Source organism: Annulohypoxylon maeteangense, assembly GCF_022496945.1.
Source record: "Annulohypoxylon maeteangense strain CBS 123835 unplaced genomic scaffold GGS22scaffold_23, whole genome shotgun sequence".
NCBI classification, from domain to species: Eukaryota; Fungi; Ascomycota; class Sordariomycetes; order Xylariales; family Hypoxylaceae; genus Annulohypoxylon; species Annulohypoxylon maeteangense.
The window spans coordinates 156628-174634 of NW_025953270.1; the positions used below are offsets into that span (position 1 = coordinate 156628).

General features: G+C 48.1%; 6 protein-coding genes across 6 annotated transcripts; 3 read left to right on the top strand and 3 right to left on the bottom strand.

The window, feature by feature from the left end:
* The first annotated feature begins 256 nt into the window (after nt 1-256).
* Nucleotides 257-3478, top strand: GGS22DRAFT_174160 (uncharacterized protein). The gene is made up of 6 exons (XM_047963035.1): nt 257-979; nt 1062-2010; nt 2070-2172; nt 2244-2585; nt 2661-2802; nt 2885-3478. Exons 1-6 carry the CDS (start codon nt 922-924, stop codon nt 3139-3141), a joined length of 1851 nt encoding a protein of 616 aa, XP_047814596.1. The 5' UTR covers nt 257-921; the 3' UTR covers nt 3142-3478.
* Nucleotides 3463-4167, bottom strand: GGS22DRAFT_79835 (uncharacterized protein). The gene is made up of 2 exons (XM_047968125.1): nt 3829-4167; nt 3463-3751 (listed from the first exon to the last, which is right to left on the bottom strand). Exons 1-2 carry the CDS (start codon nt 3898-3900, stop codon nt 3644-3646), a joined length of 180 nt encoding a protein of 59 aa, XP_047814597.1. The 5' UTR covers nt 3901-4167; the 3' UTR covers nt 3463-3643.
* Nucleotides 4168-6102: 1935 nt separating this feature from the next.
* On the top strand, nt 6103-8006 carry GGS22DRAFT_174165 (chitin synthase export chaperone). Its single transcript, XM_047963036.1, has 2 exons — nt 6103-7389; nt 7448-8006. Exons 1-2 carry the CDS (start codon nt 6577-6579, stop codon nt 7631-7633), a joined length of 999 nt encoding a protein of 332 aa, XP_047814598.1. The 5' UTR covers nt 6103-6576; the 3' UTR covers nt 7634-8006.
* Nucleotides 8007-8373: 367 nt separating this feature from the next.
* GGS22DRAFT_79851 (uncharacterized protein) lies at nt 8374-9508 on the bottom strand. The gene has a single exon (XM_047968126.1). The coding sequence runs from the start codon at nt 9112-9114 to the stop codon at nt 8530-8532; it is 585 nt and encodes a 194-aa protein (XP_047814599.1). The 5' UTR covers nt 9115-9508; the 3' UTR covers nt 8374-8529.
* GGS22DRAFT_79856 (soluble quino protein glucose dehydrogenase) lies at nt 9508-12016 on the bottom strand. The gene is made up of 3 exons (XM_047968127.1): nt 11319-12016; nt 10528-11262; nt 9508-10443 (listed from the first exon to the last, which is right to left on the bottom strand). The coding sequence occupies exons 1-3, from the start codon at nt 11365-11367 to the stop codon at nt 9902-9904; spliced, it is 1326 nt and encodes a 441-aa protein (XP_047814600.1). The 5' UTR covers nt 11368-12016; the 3' UTR covers nt 9508-9901.
* A 1679-nt stretch (nt 12017-13695) lies between these two features.
* Nucleotides 13696-15993, top strand: GGS22DRAFT_79890 (glycosyltransferase family 15 protein). Its single transcript, XM_047968128.1, has 5 exons — nt 13696-14242; nt 14316-14714; nt 14767-14853; nt 14914-15328; nt 15381-15993. Exons 1-5 carry the CDS (start codon nt 13959-13961, stop codon nt 15720-15722), a joined length of 1527 nt encoding a protein of 508 aa, XP_047814601.1. The 5' UTR covers nt 13696-13958; the 3' UTR covers nt 15723-15993.
* The last annotated feature ends 2014 nt before the right edge of the window (nt 15994-18007 follow it).

An 18007-nucleotide genomic window follows, 5' to 3' on the forward strand; every position in this document is an offset into this window, starting at 1 on the left:
ATAAATATATTTAAGCCTTCCAAACCCGGCAATTCTCACGTCACGCCCTGCTCGTTGCCGTATTGGGTAATGCTTGCCTTTAACAGTACTGATTGCCTTTATAGGCCAGGTGCGGACATTCCTTCGATGCTGATTGGTTAGAAACTAGGCGTGTTGTGGAGGAAACGAGTGAAAAAGGAGATGATCAGAGGTCACCCCCTCTCACTTCCGGCGGTGAAATTTCAACGCTGGGGGCTGCAACCAAGCTCAACTTAACCACTCATAATAATACACATTTTTACCGTGAGACTTATCCTTGATATCGTTCGTTGCTTGCTACTGTGGTGCCACCATAGGTATTCGTCCCCTCATCCCCTCCTAGGCTGCATATGGAAGCAGCGGGAAACATCAATGTATTGTATTACAACTGGAAGACCCGAAAACCTAACCTATGTTAGAGCACAAACATTGAGTTAGATCTCATTCAGCTATACCCCATTTCTGAACTAGTTTGACAAACTAGAATAGCAGCTGAGATAGCTCAAAACCCGACCTCTCACAAGCTAAGGTGTGATCCTATTAACTCCCACGTCCTCTAGGATGCGATCCTCAGAAGTTTAAGTTGCCCATGGATAAAATATTAACAAGTTCAACCAACCGGGGACATACCTAGCTGCCTAGCCCTACAGCAATATCCACCAGGACCGATCCATGGTTACAGGATCTGGATAGGACAAGGGAACATTCTAATTCCGTCTGCACGTCGTATCAATGAGGCTCTCAGGTGGGACCGCTCTTTGGAAGTGAAACAAAAGTCAACAAAACAACCAAGATATGTACCCTGTTATAGCCCACTAGTCTAGGAACCCAGACCGGCGGCACAGAGATCTGATTGCTAGCTTATTTCCAAATCATGCACTTCCCTTTGCTTTCTGACCCATCATGGCGAGCGAACGACCCGACATACTGGTAGCTATCGATCTAGGAACGACTTATACAGGTTAGTTCTACCTAAAAATACCCAAACTCGTCATGTCCATACCTACCTAGACAGGAGATCGATGCTCATCGTGCATAACAAGGTGTCGCTTGGGCTAGACCGCAACGCAACCAGGCCTTGCAAAGTCCCATCCAGATCATACACAACTGGCCAGGCAGCTCCACCAAGAACGAGCAGAAAGTCCAGACTTGTCTCGTATACAACGACGATGGCAGCTTGTCGTCATGGGGCTACCTCTGCGAGGACGAGGACCTTCTAGAGAGGAAGAAGCAGGAGTTCTTCAAGATCTTCCTCGACAGGAAGACGTTGGAGGACGCGCACCGCCAGGCTATTGGTCAGGCCCCGACGTCCGTCCGCGATGCGCAGAAGTTGACCTCGGATTATATGCGCGAGGTCTATGCGCATGTCAAATCGACGGTTGAGCTGCACACGGGCATCAGCCATGTCGGCTGGCAGGAGTTAGTCGTCGAGTTCATCTTCAGCGTGCCGACTACCTGGAGAAGCCAGGAGATCATTAACATGTTCAAGGAATGTATCGCAAGTGCTGGGTTTGGTCGGGAGGGCCGGTACCACACCGCCACTGTCGAGTTGACGGAGTCGGAGGCGGCGGCCGTTGGGACGATCAAGAATTCGACCATAGCTTTCCAGGCAGGCGATATTTTCTTATCCGTCGATGCCGGGGGCGGGACAACGGACCTTGCTTTGATGCAGGTTATTGAGGCGCGGGAACCGTTTCCGGCTTTATCTCAGATGAACCAGGTTGATGGTATCGGGATAGGGTCGACGTTGATTGACCAGGCATTCACGTCGATGATCAACAGCCGCCTTAGTAAATTTCCCGATTTGTTGCCACATCTTCCGCCTGATTGTGCCGAGAGACTCGTCAAGAGCGAGAGATATCGGACGACGAAGCATAAGTTCGGAGAACGAGTTTATCAATCGACTTGTTATAAGCTGACGTTAGACGGCGTTCCGTTTAATCTAAGTCATAGCCAAGCGCGCATCGAGAATGGAAGGATAGTGATCTCATGGTACCACGCTCACTAACACCATCTAAGACGAAAACTGAATCTGACGATCTGTGAAATAGGGAGGAGATGCAATCCCTCTTCGACCCGCATGTCGAAAATATTACCAAGAAGATCCACGAACAGCTCGACTGGATGCAGGCCAACGGCGTGAACAGGCCGATAGTAAGTTTTCGCGATAATCGCTGACGCAGGTAACCAAACATCTAAACACTGACACCCCAACCCAAAACCAGAGCTACATGATCCTATCCGGCGGACTCGGGAGTTCGAAATACGTGCGCGACCGCATCCAGCACGAGATGATGACCAGCCTGCACCCATACGCGCCCCAAGTCAAGGTACTCCAAGCCCCCGACCCGCAACTAGTCGTAGTCAAGGGCCTCCTGTTAGACCGGCTGCAGAAGCTAGACTCGGGGCTCGCTCCGGTCATAATAAGCAGGGTAGCGCGAGCGAGCTACGGTATCGTGTGCAAGACGAAGTACAACCCGGCGATACACCTCGACGAGGAGATCAAGACGGATTCGTATGATGGGGAGCAATATGCCATGAGCCAGATCGATTGGATTATTAGGAAGGTATGTTTTCAATTTTCGTGTCGTTGGTTAGTTGTAATTTGTGAACGTGTGCTGAGCTGGTATGATGGTGTTTAGGGTGACCCCGTAAGCTCAAGCGCCCCTATCACCACGACATACACGAAGAAGGTCGACCCGAAGGACCCGAATCGCACGTGGGAGTCTGTCGTCATGATATCGGATCTCGAGCCTCACTTGTTGCCGCATAGTATGAGTCAAAGTAAGTCCCTTTTCCATCCCCCTTTCCACTCATCATATACCTATGTATATCAGAATCTACGAAAGCTCACCCACCCCCACAGAAGGCGCGAAACAACTCTGCGTAGTGAAAAGCGACCTCACAGGCGTAGGCCACAGCGACATGATCATGAAGCGCAAGTCGAAGCGGTTTATCTTCCAGGGCAAGAAATTCTACCTCTGTACTTTCGAGGTCAGGGCTATCGTCGCGCCCGCGGAGCTGAGGTTCGAGTTGTGGTTTTCGGGCCAGAAGTTCTCGGGGAATCATGAGCCTATTAGGATCGCTTGGGATGCTGAGGGAGCGAAGGTCGGTGGGGTGTGATGGTCGATGCAGTACCTTGGTTTGGTATTGTTGTCTAGGTTAGTATTGGCGATCTATGATTTGGTCGTGCGGATTTAGGTATGTCGGTGGCACGTATGGTTCGAAGGACGACTACCCTGCTTAGACCTTATGATGCAGCAGAGTTTGACCGGTTGATCGTCCGAAGTGATGCTTACGTGCGGGGAAGTAGATGCCATCTCGAAATTGGATAAGATGGGCTGGTGGAATATGGATATCTCGGCGCTTCTAGTTTAGGTAGGTATATAGGATAACATTCCCCATAAGTGATTGAACGAAGATTGAAAGGCAACTAGAGTATTACTAGTGCCAAAGAGAATCCTCGAGCCAGTTCTCAAAATCATGAAATTTGTTCTTATTTGTGGCAATTTAGTACACATAATTCACGATGCCCCTGACCAAACGGCAGCTAGTTATCCGTATAACAATGTAATACACGCGACTTAATAAGCCGGCCTGTTCATCATATCTCTGATCTTCTCCCTCATAGTCGTGCTACTCCGGCGACGCTGTTGAGGATGATCGACCCTATTGATGGGATGGCAGTCTCCGCTCGAAGGATGCCGAGTTGTGCCAATGCGGTTGGTTCGGCCTTTATCATTGATCACGGTTAGTACATACGTGTATAGGTTAGCTTCTACCCAGGGCATCCCGTAAATGCTCACACACGAAGTCACCCCTCCCCGCGTCGTCGATGACAGCCTGGTACTTCTCCTTGGCTAGAAGAAAGGCTTTCGACATCTTGGGATTTGTCTTCGTAAATTGTTTTGATATTCTTGATGTTTTTTTTTTTGGTGATATGGTATTCAAGTGTAGCTTCGTCTTCGAACCTAATAGTCCTTAAGATGGAATGTTCTGGGTATTGGAATAGTGTAAGACTCGAGGGACCTTTGTCTGTATATAAAAGGGGGTGCCCGCCATGTGATCTGGGGATTGACCCCTCACCATGATATCAGCGGGTTGGAGGTTAAAACCTTCTATTGAGCGATCGACATTGTCCGACTTCATCCAAAAAGGCAATTGGCCGTTTCTGAGATATGACCACCCAATGATGGAATACCTACATAGGTGAGAATAACGGTCGCCGGTCGGGCTAGAACCATGAAATATTCTTATACATTAAAGGTAATGCTTCCATTCGAATTGACGGATATGTTCACTAATTCCGGTATACTATCTCGCATCATCCCGGAGGTTTTCCAGGAACCCAGGAGCTAGGTACTTCAGCTCTTCCAAAGCCTCGTTCAAACAATCTCGGCGAAGAATGATGTACTCGAGGCCTGAATATCTAGAACATCTAGAACATCTCCCGGGAATGTCGATATGAAAGATGCGTGGTTGGAGTGAGACTGCATGACCCCGCGAAATGTGTGTCCAATCATGGGCTGTCGATTTGAATGCATCCATGGATGACTGCTGGCACCAGACTTGCCCTCCAATTGTTCCTCGTTAAGAGATTTAAATTGTACTCATTCCAATTACAAGACCCAAAAGAGCCCTGTATCAGTATTTATCGTCACTCTGAAGAAGACAGTTAGTATATGTTCACAGTCAAGAATAAAATAAAAACAATTAAGAAGATAAGATAACTTACACCTCCCTGTATCAGGATTGGGTAATTTGCGCGTCTGCTGCCTTCCTTGGATGTAGTAGCCGTTTCTCACGCTCCTTCTCCGGAGTCGAGCCCTAACCCTCCGTTACTCGTTGTAACCATGGCAGGTCAAGACCCCGCCATCGAAAGTTGATAGGGCAGAAATTTGAATGAACTAGACTTAAACCCCTAAGATATATATAAGTTCAACTTCTCATCTTCATCTTACCCACTCCCTCTATGCTTCTGGCTAATAAATTAGGTACAAGCTAGGTATGTTCATCCTCTAGTTCTTTAGACGAAGAGAGGCAAATGAAATCTCGGATGCCATAGCCATATTATATTAAGCTTCAGTGGCTTTAAAAAGAACACACTATCGCTGGCCCGGCCCTTGGGACGATTTTTCAGAAAACTACTAGGTAGCGATCTTGCGATGGTGTATATGTCGACCGGTCCCGACTGAACGGCGGCGTTTCGTTTCGAATCGTCGGGTCAAGATCAGTGCAAGGTCGATAATATTTCTCCGAATCTGTCGTCATATCCGCGGGTACGGGCAGACGGGTAGAGAAATTAATGGGTGGCGGCGGTTGTCTGAGACAAGTTGTCTCAGCCTCTACCTATATCCCAGCCAGGCGAATATTCGGGTTCTCTAGGTGAGAAAGAACACCGATCATGGCTAAATCAACGTAACCCTACAAGAATTCCGTGATTGTACAAATATTCAAACGAGGAGGCCAATACGCTTTTAATAGAGCACTGTTAAGTGTTCAGGTAAGGAGCTGGTGGGCGCTTATTCATTACCGATAATACGGTACGTGGGTTGGTAGGGAGGGTCAGATAGATGGATGGCTGGTCTCATTTTCGTAACTTTGTTGTGACTGGGTTGCTTGGTAGAAACTCAGACATCCTGTCGTTCATAGGATACATTAAGCTTTGCTTAAAGAAGATAGAGGAATAGCGTGCGAATAGCATCATGTAAAATCGATTTAGAATTCAAATACATCCAAACATAAGGTTCATTCAAGCCTTTTCAAGGTTCGACCACAGATACGCAGGTACATTGGCGATCGTACCAGATATGCGCTACTCCTAATCAGGCTAAAGTATCTATTATTCTTCAATTAAGAATGGCAAGTCGTGACCGATCTAATGAAATCTAGCCAATCCCAACCACCGAAGAACACGAGCACGGTCCATCACAGCCATTCATTCTCCCAAAAATACCTGCTAAATCTCATCTGGTGGGTTCTTAAATGGGTCATTTTAGCGGGTCCCTGGTCAGCCCCGTCCTGTCGGTCTTGTCTCACCCTTTTCAATTTTCCATGGCAACAGTCTACCGATTACTCCATCTCCAGCCAACTTCCAACTTTCAATCCCATCCAGCCCATCTTCAGCCCACTCGTTTGGCCGAGCAACGAAGTAAAACCCTGGCCATGACATAGGAGGGTAATAGCACACTACATTCGCACGCTTTAACAGTCATTCGTTCCAGATACACAATTATATACTTCCGTTAATTAATGAATACTAATTCCACCCTTGGCTTTTTTTAACCTCGCTTTTTACTTTCGTTTTCCTCTTTTAGGATCCGATCATCTCGATTCTCCATCTCTTGATCATCCGCCCGGGCTCGGTCAGCTCTGACCAGTCATCCACGACGTATCCCTCCGTCGAATAACTACTACTATTGCTTGTATATCGTCGATATCATTCGCTATAACCTCCCGTGTCTCCGCTCCCATCTCCGCCTCCCGTCCGCCTACCTCGTAGTCATCCCGACGACCCGACGACATCCCGAACTCCCATAGTCGCCCGTCGCTGACAAGATGGGCGGCTTCGGCGACTTCACCGACATCTGCCACACGGCACCTCTGCCGCTGTGTCCATCCGTCGGCCCCATCACCTCCATCTCCAGCGGCGTCGGGATCGAGACCGACTGCTTTGCGCGAAATATCGAGCTGGCGAACACGATCATATTCCAAGGCGCGTCGAGCTTCATGCACATCATCGCCCTGGGCATGACCGTGGTGATGATATTGCATATCCGAGGGAAATTTACCGCCGTCGGTCGCAAGGAGATCTTAGCTTTCTTCTACTTCTACATGCTGTTGTCGTTCTTCTCGCTTTTAGTCGACGCCGGTGTCGTACCCCCTGGCTCCGATCCGTATCCTTACTTCGTCTCCATACAGGGCGGTCTCACGTCTGCGCTGGTCACCTGCTTGCTGATCAACGGATTTGTCGGCTTTCAACTCTACGAAGATGGTACTCCCTTGTCGGTGTGGATGCTCCGGGTCAGTTCGTTCGCTGCCTTTGTCGTCACGTTCCTGGTATCGCTAGCTACATTTAAATCATGGGCTGGAATGGGCCCCGCAAATACCGTTGGGCTATTCACGGTGCTATATCTCCTCAACGGCGTGCAGCTCGTTATTTACATAGCCTTGCAAATTCTGCTCGTTGTCCGGACTTTGGAGGACCGTTGGCCGTTGGGAGATATCGCTTTTGGTATATTCTTCTTCGTCGTGGGCCAGGTCATCTTGTATGTGTTTAGCTCCACGATTTGCCAGGCCACAAGTCACTACGTGGACGGCTTGTTCTTTACGACTATTTGCAACCTGCTCTCTACTATGATGGTTTATAAGGTGAGATTCGCTCCTATATATCACGACTTCTACGTGTATTCTAATCATAAAATTATAGTATTGGGATTCGATCACAAAAGAGGACCTCGAGTTTTCCGTCGGCACGCGGATGAACAACTGGGAAGTGAAGGAACTCCTACCCGAAGAGGACCGCCGCACGACTGTGTACATGGACGAATCCTACGGCCAAAGCCCATACGACCACTCTTCTTCGCCTTCGGGGAACCGAATGTCCCGCTACTAGTTACCTGGGATCGAGGAATTCTCGGAGAGCGAGAAGGAAGAGAGCGAAAACGGGGAGATCGTCTATTACGAAGTGGTCTGAAAAGATGGCGAGCAGGTTGCATTTGCTAGGCGTCTCGGCTTTCTTGGGAGAAACTCATACGTGGGGTTTTTTTTATTGGACAAACATATTAAGCCTACTTCAGGTATTTCAATATTAGGGTATTAGCACCGACAGCGATTGCTTTTTGGGAGAGGGGAGGGTTGGAGGAGCGAAGAGGAGAGGAGGGTGAATAGGATTAAGAGCCGTCGCGACAAAAGGTCGATTAATAGGTATCTACGTTGTATATACTACACAATTCACACGAATATATGAATGGAATAAGATTCGATGATATTCTATATGGTGGTAGCACTTGTGGTGATTATGTTTCGATATCCTCACTTTCATTGCCAGCTATACAATACCTGGCTGGTATAGAACTGGAATATCGGTATGGCGACACTCGTAAAGCTCATTTCCAACTCTTCCACAAGACCAGCCACGAAAACCCCGCAATCTCTATCGAGGTTGTTGATGACGTAGAATCCATTTGTCATGTTTAAGTGTTTTTCTGTCTTAGACAGGTTTTGCGCCATGTCTACCTTCGCGAGGAATGCGGTATCTCGTCGTGTTGGAACCCCGCGCTTTTCTCAGCCACTTGATTATGACTAGCTGTAAATGGGCTGATAGGCTAGCGGGTATTACTGCATACCAACGAGGTGGGAAATGGATAATGGGACCATGATCCGAGACGCGCAGAGTCTGCCAGCCACTATAGGCAGTCATCCATCTGGGTATCGCCTCGTCTTGTTGGCGAATACCCATGTTCCCCGTAACAGTCGAGTGAATTCGATCCTTAGCATTCTCCGGCCCGTTCAATCACCGTCGTCGCCAAAGCTAAGCTTAATCTTCTTCGCTTTCTTCTTGCCCTGCTTCGAGCCGGACTTCGCGTCTTTTGAGTTAGAGTCGGCGGTATTCTTGCTCTCTTTCTTATCCTTCGACTTTGACGAGCTCTCTTTCTCAATTCGGGATCGGGTTGTGGTTGTGGTTGTAGTGCCGTTAGGCTCCTCTTCCTCATCGCCACCGACCACACGCCCGACTTTGCGCTTCTTGCTTGCGCCGATGGCAGCTACCTTCTCCCTCTCCTTCTCCTTCCTGTTTTCTTTGGTATTCTCCGCATCCCCGCCGTCTATAACCCCGTCTATTGTCTTATGATCGTCCGCGTCCGCAGCAGACGGGAAGGTGATGGTGTTCCCCGCCTCATCGACGACGAGAGGCGCGTCCTCGGCTTCTTCGCTGGCGGATCGTGGGCGCGCTGCCCGTCGTCGCGCGGCGAGGATGGGGTCCGGAGAGTCGGAGTTCCGATCCCGTTCCTGCTGGCCGCGGAGCTTGGCTAGGAAGGGCGGGAGGTCGGTTGAGTAGGAGAGGTTCTTGGAGGTTATTTTTGGTTGGGACGACATTGGGCTATTGTATGGGTGGGTTGGGTCTGCGCAAGGCTGAAAGTACCGGTAATGTGTGCGGTCTTTGGTCTCTGAGAAAGTAATTGCATGGACGCAGATTAATTGATATGAAAAGTAAAAGCAACTTGGAAGGAGCTATTTACAATAACTTTGAAGATGTCTTTGGTGGAGCCGCGGACGGCGGCTTGGTGCGGGTATAACTGGGGCCAGGATCTGTCCCCACTATATGGATATGGATAGCATCTAGATTCTAGATTCTATCTAGAAGCGCCAACAACGCTTCTCTAACAACATTGTCCACCTCCTACCTGATTAAGGCCTCGTGCCTATCGGACGACGGCCACCCTTGGATCCATGGATGTCTTACAAGATTGAAATCCGGTTAAAACTCGGATTATTGTGCCACCCAAACGGCCACCCGTTTAAGTATTCAGGTCGCACAACTCGCCTCGTAAAACTCCGGCACAACCCTAGCACCTCGTATTTTTCTTTTTCTTGATCAAATACCTTTCAAGTTCCCTACGTCAAGAGAGGGGAGGTGCGAGTCTCAAAGAAAATTAATTATGGCAGCAGAAAAAAATTGAGATCATGTATTGCAAAGCTCTTCATTCACTAGAATTTAGCGATATCCGTGAACTTGTATGTACAAACGAGGGAAGGTAGAAAGTCTACGAGAACCCTTCAACTTCATACACGCTTTATTACCCTCTTCCATATAGACCCCCTGCTTCCCCTCCTATAACACTGGCCTAGGTAGATACCCCTAACTTACCACAGCCTCATCTATCTAAGCCTTCTTCTGCAAGACGAAGATCTCGCCGGAGGACTGGTTATCGGAGCTGATGAAGAGCCTCTTGCCGGCCTGGTCCCAGGCGAGCCCGGCGAGACGCCAGCAGGTGCTCATGGTGAGTGAGGGGGAGTTGCAGGAGCCCGGGCTCTGGGCGCCGATGATGTTCTTGAACCCAGTCTTGCTGTCCTGCGGGGCGACGGGCTCGTAGTTGCCGTCGGCGCCCTTCTGGAACGGTACCTCGGCTACGAAGTATCCCTGCGCCGGCTGCCGGTCCCAGCTGCCGTGGAAGGTCACGTACATGTTCTCGCCGGCTGGGTCGAACACGTTGGTGATGGGTGCCATATGCGCGGGGAACGCGAGACGTGGCGGGTTGGCCTTGCCTTCGCACGAGGCGTCGTTGAAGGTCGTGTTGGGTGTTACGACGAATTGGGAGCCTGTCTTGAGCGCGGTGTTGTCGCGGAAGTTGGATGGTTCCCAGACAGTGAAGCAGGTCGGGTAGCCGAACCAGGTGTTCTCGAGGGGTTTCTCGGGGTCGCCGACTTGATTTGGTGTCAGTTCCCAAAAGGATGTTCTCTCTCGGGGGGGGGGAATAAGGGTATAGTTAGATTTGTTGGGCAACTTACGGTAGTTCAGCTCCTCGGCAGGGTTGTCGATGTGAATGTCAGTCGCCTGGCCGTTCACGGTTCTCCTGAAGTCGTCTCCGCTGTTCTCGGCACCCCACACGTGACCGTTCGGGTCGAATGCGAGCGCAACTTCGTTACGTAGACCGTATCCTAGCACGGTGCCCTGGCTATTGTACGAGTAGCCACTGGCGGGCACCTGGCTCACATCGAAGACCTTGACGATCGCACGGCCGACCTTCGGGTCGATGGTCGGGTTGTCCCAGTTCGAAGCAGCGCCGACAGAGACAAGAATCAGGTTTGGGTTCTTGGGAGAAACAACGGTGGTTCGCGTGGAGTGAATGCCCTGACCCATGCCGGTAATTATGGTCTTCTGGCCCGTGGCCGTTAATGCAGTCGCGTCGTACGTCCATGACCAGACTGTCGTCTGGGAGCTAGCATACAGGGTCTTGCCGTCGGGCGTAAGAGTGAGACCGTGGTTGAGACCGGAGCTCTGGATGAGGGTCTTCGTGCTGTTAACACATCCGTCTGCGCCGAAAGTGTGCACGGAAACGCCGGAGGTGGCTTGCAACACTAGCATGTGGCCGAGGTTGTCAAAGATTATGGTTCGCGGCTGACGAAGACCGCTGGCGATCTTGGTGACCTGCCATCCGGAGTCGAGGGTGAAGGCGTATGCTGGCGCAGCGACACCAGAGCAGGAGGTTGGGAATGGGAATGTGGGAGGGTCCTGCGACAGAGCTGGTGACCTTGTCATCAATGGGTGTTCCGACACTACGAGAAGCAGAACTACTCACCTTGGCCTGCCAAGGCAGCTACCGCCGAAACAGTGGTCAACAAACGCATGCTGATATCTGACTTACGATAATTATAGAACTAAGTAATTAATCTTAGTCACCTGACAGAGAGCCAAGTCCTTGGAAAGAGCCGCGATGGGATGGGCTCGAGGAAGTATCGTGTTATATACCAACAGATCTACAGTTTGCCCCCTTCAACCACCCCCTAGTGATGCAAGCAATGCTCCGTTGGAGACCATCTCGAATGCGGAGTGTCCACGAACCGGGATGCTTAACACATTTAAGCAATTAATAAGGCGTGGTTATCTTGAGATGCTGGTTCAAGGGGAAGCCATGATTGGGTAGACCGGTGACAGGTCGACCTAGTTTAGGCAATGGCGATCAAGATTTCCTTACATAGCAACGATGATACCATGTCTGCTTTAGCTATAGGTCAGTTGGATTACGTGGATGATAGAATGAGGTATTGTTGTTTTCGGTCTGCGGAGGCAACTGGTTTATTGATGTAATTAGGCGGAAAGATAAAATGCGACTCCAAAAACGAGTCTCGCCTCGGGTCTCCGCGGTCATTCGTCTCGTGCCGGCAGATTAAGAAGAAACGACCTTGCCAGTGTAACGAATGGCCAATATGAATAATTAAAGAAAGTTAGACGTCATTGGTAAATAGAGAGTGTTCTTGGGGGCTAAGTAATATAGGATAGCCAGGGCAGCGTCGTAAGCCTCGATGATATATCCTTGACGGTAAGATGCTTCATGTATCATCTCCCCTCACCGCCCACCTTTGAGGAGGAATCGCACTCTTTTAGAGACTCGTTGCGGATAGATCGAGAGGGGAGTGGTAGTTAATATGGGGAAACGGCCAGCCAACAAAACTTTCGGATCTCACGGCATCCTTTACTAGGAAACATATTCTGATATCGTAATTCTCGAAGATTGTTCTTATCAAGAATTTTGGAGGTGTCTATCGCGAGACGACGCTTTTCCAATAATGCTTCATATATTCATCGAACCACATAATATGTCGTGCTTAGAACCAAGATAGGAGTATCCAGGGCTAAGTCTTCCTGCATGAGATATGTTCCCCACGAAAAGATAGACATGTCGATTGAAGAAGTATGGTGAATCCAGGAATGCCCTTCCTGCTTCATGAGGCTTGATGACTATCAATTCCCAGTGGAATAAGCGTATAAGCTTTGACTAAGAGTCGAATACGCTTGTTTGCGATAACCTTGGCAATGGTGTTATAGGTGTTTGTACTATCATCATTACCTAGTCTTTGAGTGCCATCTTCAAATATTCATATATCCAGAAAGTCACCAACTTGACGAGTAGGCTTGTCCTGCAAAAATGGCATCAATTCGTGCTAGGAAACTTAAACCAGATAATTCACACGCAAGAAACGGTAAATCAATCATCCTTGGCTTGCGCAGGCCGAGAAACGTGAGAAACGGGGATAACCTCAATCTTCCAGCTCACGTTGTCCAAGCTAATGGTAATGAGGTATATCAAAAATGAGGCCATCACTAGCAGCTTTTGATCAATATTATGTGAATTTGTGAGTGTTCTAGAACATGGAAGGGGAAATTTGGTGGAATCTATTTTTAGATATCGTTGAATCTTGGTTTATGTAAGCAAGCCACATCAGCGAGCAGCAAAGCCTCAGATGTTCGGAAAAACTTTACTCATTTTGAAGATCATTACCTGTTATGTACCTTTGTATCTCTCAGCCTCAGTACAAGATACATACTTTGCTAGCTCGTATTTTTAGTGAGTTTTAGTGAATGTTAGTGGTCTCAGCGCCATCTCCTTTTATTATTCGAAACATGATTGGTGATAAGCCCCTGGTCTAAGCATGAGTCCGAGCATAATTTCGCCATCGCCTGTCAAAAGTTATTGTCAAGGGCACTGTATTGTACCTAGCAATCCAGTAACCAACCAGTCAACCTGCAACCTAGAAAGTAACCGTCCTAAGTTATTTTTTTTCTCTTACTGTACTCTGTACCCCTTCATCTCATCTCAATTTTTTTGATCTCGTATCCATTATCTGCTTCCCAATCCATCTTCTACCAAACCCCCTTTTTTTTATTCATCACCCCTTGGCAACATCCCGCACGTCGTTCGTGGTTTGTTGCCATTCAACTTAATCGGCGGCCCCAATGCAGTCGTTTACGATCTGTTAGATTGATCCGATTTAGTTCGACTCGTTGACGGGTTTGAGCGACGCCACCAGACACACAAGACACAAGTCTGACGCGTATGCGTATTGACCACCTATCCAGCTGTCCGCACCCGCATCCACACCCACAATTCACTCTTCTACTCTTCTAACATTGCGTAGCCTTCTTTGCTACCATCGCCATTACCGTTATCGAATCTTTCGAGAGGGTTTAATCCCTTGTGTCGTTCGCTACTTTGCGCAATTCACCAAGGCGGACCTACACCGATAGATTACGGAAGGTGGAAATACCCCCGGTCTTTTTCCATGGTTGAATAGAATAATCACGATTGCGACGAAGACGACATAAACATCTCCTACTTATCAACACTACTAGCTTAGAACCTACCTCTGTTCTATTCCAATTGCTTGTTGCTTTCCACTTCACCAACCGGCGCTTGGAAGGGCGTCGCTAAGCCGCCATTATGGATTTGCTTAGGCGCGCCTACAGGCGTGTGCCTGCAGTTATGGGCCCTACTCAACTTCCCACAACAGGCGAGAAGAGACCTCCACAAAATAGATTAACGGCGCGACTCGCCTTCTTCAGAAGACCTCTACGATTAAAAGGCAACTCTAGTATATCTGTTCCTCTGGGCGTGGTTGTTTTATTCCCATGTATCGTCGTGGTCCTTATCCTAGTCTTATTTGTTAGACATCCGAGTTCTCCGGGCAGAATATTAATGCCGGCCGGTGCTCCTCCGGCTATTCGGTACGTTTTTCTTGTTACATGTATATCTGCCGTCATACAGTTCAGATCCACTAACTACCGCATCCTCAAACAGAAAGATTAGCGAAGAGCACGATAAGGTATTCGTTACCGGCTGTCTCGAGCCGGACACGACGACAAAGAGAGTGAATGGCGCGTTTGTCGTCCTTGCTCGAAATAAGGAGTTGGACGGTGTTATCCAATCGGTCAAGTCTATCGAACGACACTTTAACCGATGGTACCATTACCCTTATGTCTTCTTGAACGACGGAGACTTCAACCAGACGTTCAAAGACGTTATCCGCAACTACACCTCCGCTCCCGTCGAGTTTGGCAAGGTTGGCGCCGAGATGTGGGGATACCCCGATTGGATCGACCCCAAGATTGCGAAGGAAGGCATTGCTAAACAAGGAGATGCTGCTGTCATGTACGGTGGTCTTGAGAGCTATCACGCCATGTGCCGCTTCTACTCTGGGTAAATATATACCGAATACTATGGATCTCGAATACTACTAACACGGATTAAGATTCTTCTACGATCACCCGCTTCTTGCCAAATACGAATGGTACTGGCGATTGGAGCCCGAGATCAAGTACTTCTGCGACATCACCTAGTATGTCTAACCATTCCATGTTGCTTGCTGTCGTCCGTATTCGCTAACCCCGATATCTAGTGACCCATTCCTCAAGATGATCGAGTACAACAAGACTTATGGATTTACCATCGCTGTCAAGGAACTTCGAGAAACTGTTCCCAACATCTTCCGCTATGCTTCTGCTTACAAGCGTCTTAACAACATCACATCTCAAGGACTTTGGGAAATGTTTGTCGAGCCCAAGCCAGAGAAGCCAGCACCTCCCGAGAACGATCCCAACTACAAGCCTCCTCTACCTGAGGAAATTCTACGTACCGACCCCGGCCGGATGAATCTACCTGAAATTGATCCGGAAGCTATGGAGGGTGAGAGTTACAACATGTGTCATTTCTGGTCCAACTTCGAAATCGCGAAGCTCAGCTGGTTCCGAAGTCCGGAGTACAAGGCTTTCTTTGAGATGATGGACCGCAGTGGTGGCTTCTGGATGGAACGAGTAAGTGAACCCAAGTTTTAAAATAAAGACAGCGTTGCTAACCACATTCTAGTGGGGTGATGCTCCTATCCATTCTCTTGCCGCTGGTATTTTATTAGGTCCCAAGGATATCCATTACTTCCGTGACTTCGGTTACCGACATACTACCATCCAGCATTGCCCGGCAAACGCTCCAGCTCGCCAACTTCCACGTGAACCCTACCTCGAGAAGACAACCCCCGAAGAGAGGAAGCGAATCGAGGAAGATGAATACTGGGACCAATGGGATCCCGAGAAGGAGAACGGTGTCGGTTGCCGTTGCCGTTGCGATACTGATATCGTGGATGTTGAGGGCAAGGAAGGATCATGTCTTGCGGAATGGGTTGATGTAGCCGGTGGATGGGCTAGCCCGTAGTGAGGAATTTGCTGACTTTGAGGCAACGCTCTCGGCGACCCTAGCAGTAACAACTACGGTTGGATACCCGATATCTTCAAGGGACCTTTTTTCAAGGCATCACTTGGAACCACAGAATAATAACGATGGAACGACATTTGTATTTGGTCTAAAAATTTTCTTCATCGCTTTCTGTCCACCAGGGGGGGTCTCTCAGAAGTGATGTGGAACTTGGGTTTCGGAGAAAACGGGCGTAGCTAAGGCTGACGGGAGTGCAGCATTTTGTGTCAATAAAGGGGAAAAGGGTTTTTACATAGTCCCGGAAATCTTGGTACGGCTTGGTGTGTGTTTTGCCATAGAAGCAAGGGCGTCGCGAACCTTAAGACACCGGGGGGCTTTGATAGTAGGGTCTTTCCATCAGCTACACACTGATAAGAAAGGAAGCACGATAATTCAGCATGTAGAAGGGCTGCTTTCCCTTTTGTGGGAGAGGCCGGGTTGGCTTACTATAATGGGGTTGATATCAATGGTATATAATAATCTTGCGTCGATTGACGGCCTGTCAGTCTTTGGACGGGTGGGTTTTGTCTGTGTGATGCGTGAGGTGAAGGTGCTTGTAGGTTTGTATGGGTTGTGACATTGGGCTTGGTCTTGTGTTTACTTTGTTGAATTTTGATCGTGGTTTTATTGATGGGTCCCATGGTGAGCTTGAGGTCCAACTAAGTAGGGGTGCCGTTACCCCTTTATCCTCTTTGTTTTGTGATGTACGTTGGCATCCTACTCTGTTGCTGCCTGTACCTAGGTAGGTATGTACTAGTTGTGATATTAGAATAGCTTTATCATGGTCACGATATGACTTAGATAAAACTTGAAGCAATGGAAGCCAGGAGAATACCTAATCTCTGTCACGTACGTACCGTAGCGGGAACCCCTAGATCGCGAGAATGATTCTAAACCTTATAGAAGCATTACATGCATAAGATCGATAGAAATTAGGAGAAACCATTCTTTATATTAGAATCATTCATTCAATAAAGTCATTCTAAGCTTCATCCAATCATTCCCGTGATCCAGGGGTTCCCGCTACGGTATGTAAGTACACACTTAGGTCCAGAGGACATACATAGGTACCTAGTATAGAAGTATACTTATAACGCACGAAGAGGACATTTTGAGGAACCTTATGTAGATAATAAAGAAGTTTGATCTATTTGATCTATTCTACCTTTGAGGACTGAGTGCCCTGGAGACTAGAGATAGGACACTGCCACAATTTACTTGGGTCGCCAGATGAGTCTGGCTAAATAGACTACCTACCAGTTTACGATTCTACCCAAAAGAAACACACCGGTCGTCACATCAGCGAAGGTAGCAAAGCTAGCTAAATCTATGTCTATTACAAGTAAACTGACTACCATTCTGAACAGATATGGTATAAGCTCGGTGAGACGATACGTCTCTATAGACACGGACAATGACGAGAACGCGGTTCTCTTTTTAAGAAGGGGGGATTGCGAGACACTCGTGGCTAGAAGCAGTCATGAATGGTAATTTTCTTGAGTTCTTCCTTTAGCTAGACAGAGCTCGAGGTAGAACAACTCGATCTACGACTTATGTATAGACTTCATGTAACTTGATTCCAGGAAATAGGTACGGAAGCAGGTAGTATGTAATACGCCTTCCTCGAGCCGTTGACACTTCAAGGCCATGGAAATCCATAAGATTAGCACGAAGCAGAACTATATAAATGCGATCATATATTGAATAGGACCAATGCCTAATGCGTATTTCTTCTGTCGTACTGTCAGGTATGTGCCTAGTTCACCTTATGAGCAAGGTGTTTTAGGATCGGGATAACATACTATTATGGGTTATTAGCTCTCCTATACCGTTTTGGTGATATTTCTTCATTGATCCAAAGACCTCGTTTTGATTAGATCACTACATTGTTGACTAGGAGTTTGCGTGAGACTCGAGCTTCCATTATAGATTTTCATAGACTTGAATACACTCTATAACACTATTAGGGAAGTTCCCTGGTGGCAGAGAACGTCGCCATCATTTAAGTCACATGAATCGCTGGGTGCTATTTCCTGCTTTGAGTACCTAGGTAGGTAGCCTTTCAAGGGGGCACAACTGGGTTGGCGTGTGATCATAGGTAAGCTCTATACCTAGTATCTATTTTGATAAGAAGCCGAAGACACTGTATTATCATATTGAACTTAGAGTCTTCCTACATCTACCCACCTATTCAATCCTTCTCTGTTGAATAGGATATGGATATGGATATGGCACGGGCAATTCAA

Bases quoted from the DNA above. Each gene is read 5' to 3' on its own strand.
- GGS22DRAFT_174160 (XM_047963035.1), top strand. From the start codon at position 922: ATGGCGAGCGAACGACCCGACATACTGGTAGCTATCGATCTAGGAACG. The intron at 2,586-2,660 runs GTATGTTTTCAA...GATGGTGTTTAG, and splicing joins TCGATTGGATTATTAGGAAG to GGTGACCCCGTAAGCTCAAG. The intron at 2,803-2,884 runs GTAAGTCCCTTT...CCACCCCCACAG, and splicing joins GCCGCATAGTATGAGTCAAA to AAGGCGCGAAACAACTCTGC.
- GGS22DRAFT_79835 (XM_047968125.1), bottom strand. From the start codon at position 3,900: ATGTCGAAAGCCTTTCTTCTAGCCAAGGAGAAGTACCAGGCTGTCATC. The intron at 3,752-3,828 runs GTGTGTGAGCAT...TCAATGATAAAG, and splicing joins ACGCGGGGAGGGGTGACTTC to GCCGAACCAACCGCATTGGC.
- GGS22DRAFT_174165 (XM_047963036.1), top strand. From the start codon at position 6,577: ATGGGCGGCTTCGGCGACTTCACCGACATCTGCCACACGGCACCTCTG. The intron at 7,390-7,447 runs GTGAGATTCGCT...ATAAAATTATAG, and splicing joins CTACTATGATGGTTTATAAG to TATTGGGATTCGATCACAAA.
- GGS22DRAFT_79851 (XM_047968126.1), bottom strand. From the start codon at position 9,114: ATGTCGTCCCAACCAAAAATAACCTCCAAGAACCTCTCCTACTCAACC.
- GGS22DRAFT_79856 (XM_047968127.1), bottom strand. From the start codon at position 11,367: ATGCGTTTGTTGACCACTGTTTCGGCGGTAGCTGCCTTGGCAGGCCAA. The intron at 11,263-11,318 runs GTGAGTAGTTCT...CAAGGTCACCAG, and splicing joins AGCTGCCTTGGCAGGCCAAG to CTCTGTCGCAGGACCCTCCC. The intron at 10,444-10,527 runs GTAAGTTGCCCA...CACCAAATCAAG, and splicing joins TGCCGAGGAGCTGAACTACC to TCGGCGACCCCGAGAAACCC.
- GGS22DRAFT_79890 (XM_047968128.1), top strand. From the start codon at position 13,959: ATGGATTTGCTTAGGCGCGCCTACAGGCGTGTGCCTGCAGTTATGGGC. The intron at 14,715-14,766 runs GTAAATATATAC...ACACGGATTAAG, and splicing joins ATGTGCCGCTTCTACTCTGG to ATTCTTCTACGATCACCCGC. The intron at 15,329-15,380 runs GTAAGTGAACCC...ACCACATTCTAG, and splicing joins GTGGCTTCTGGATGGAACGA to TGGGGTGATGCTCCTATCCA.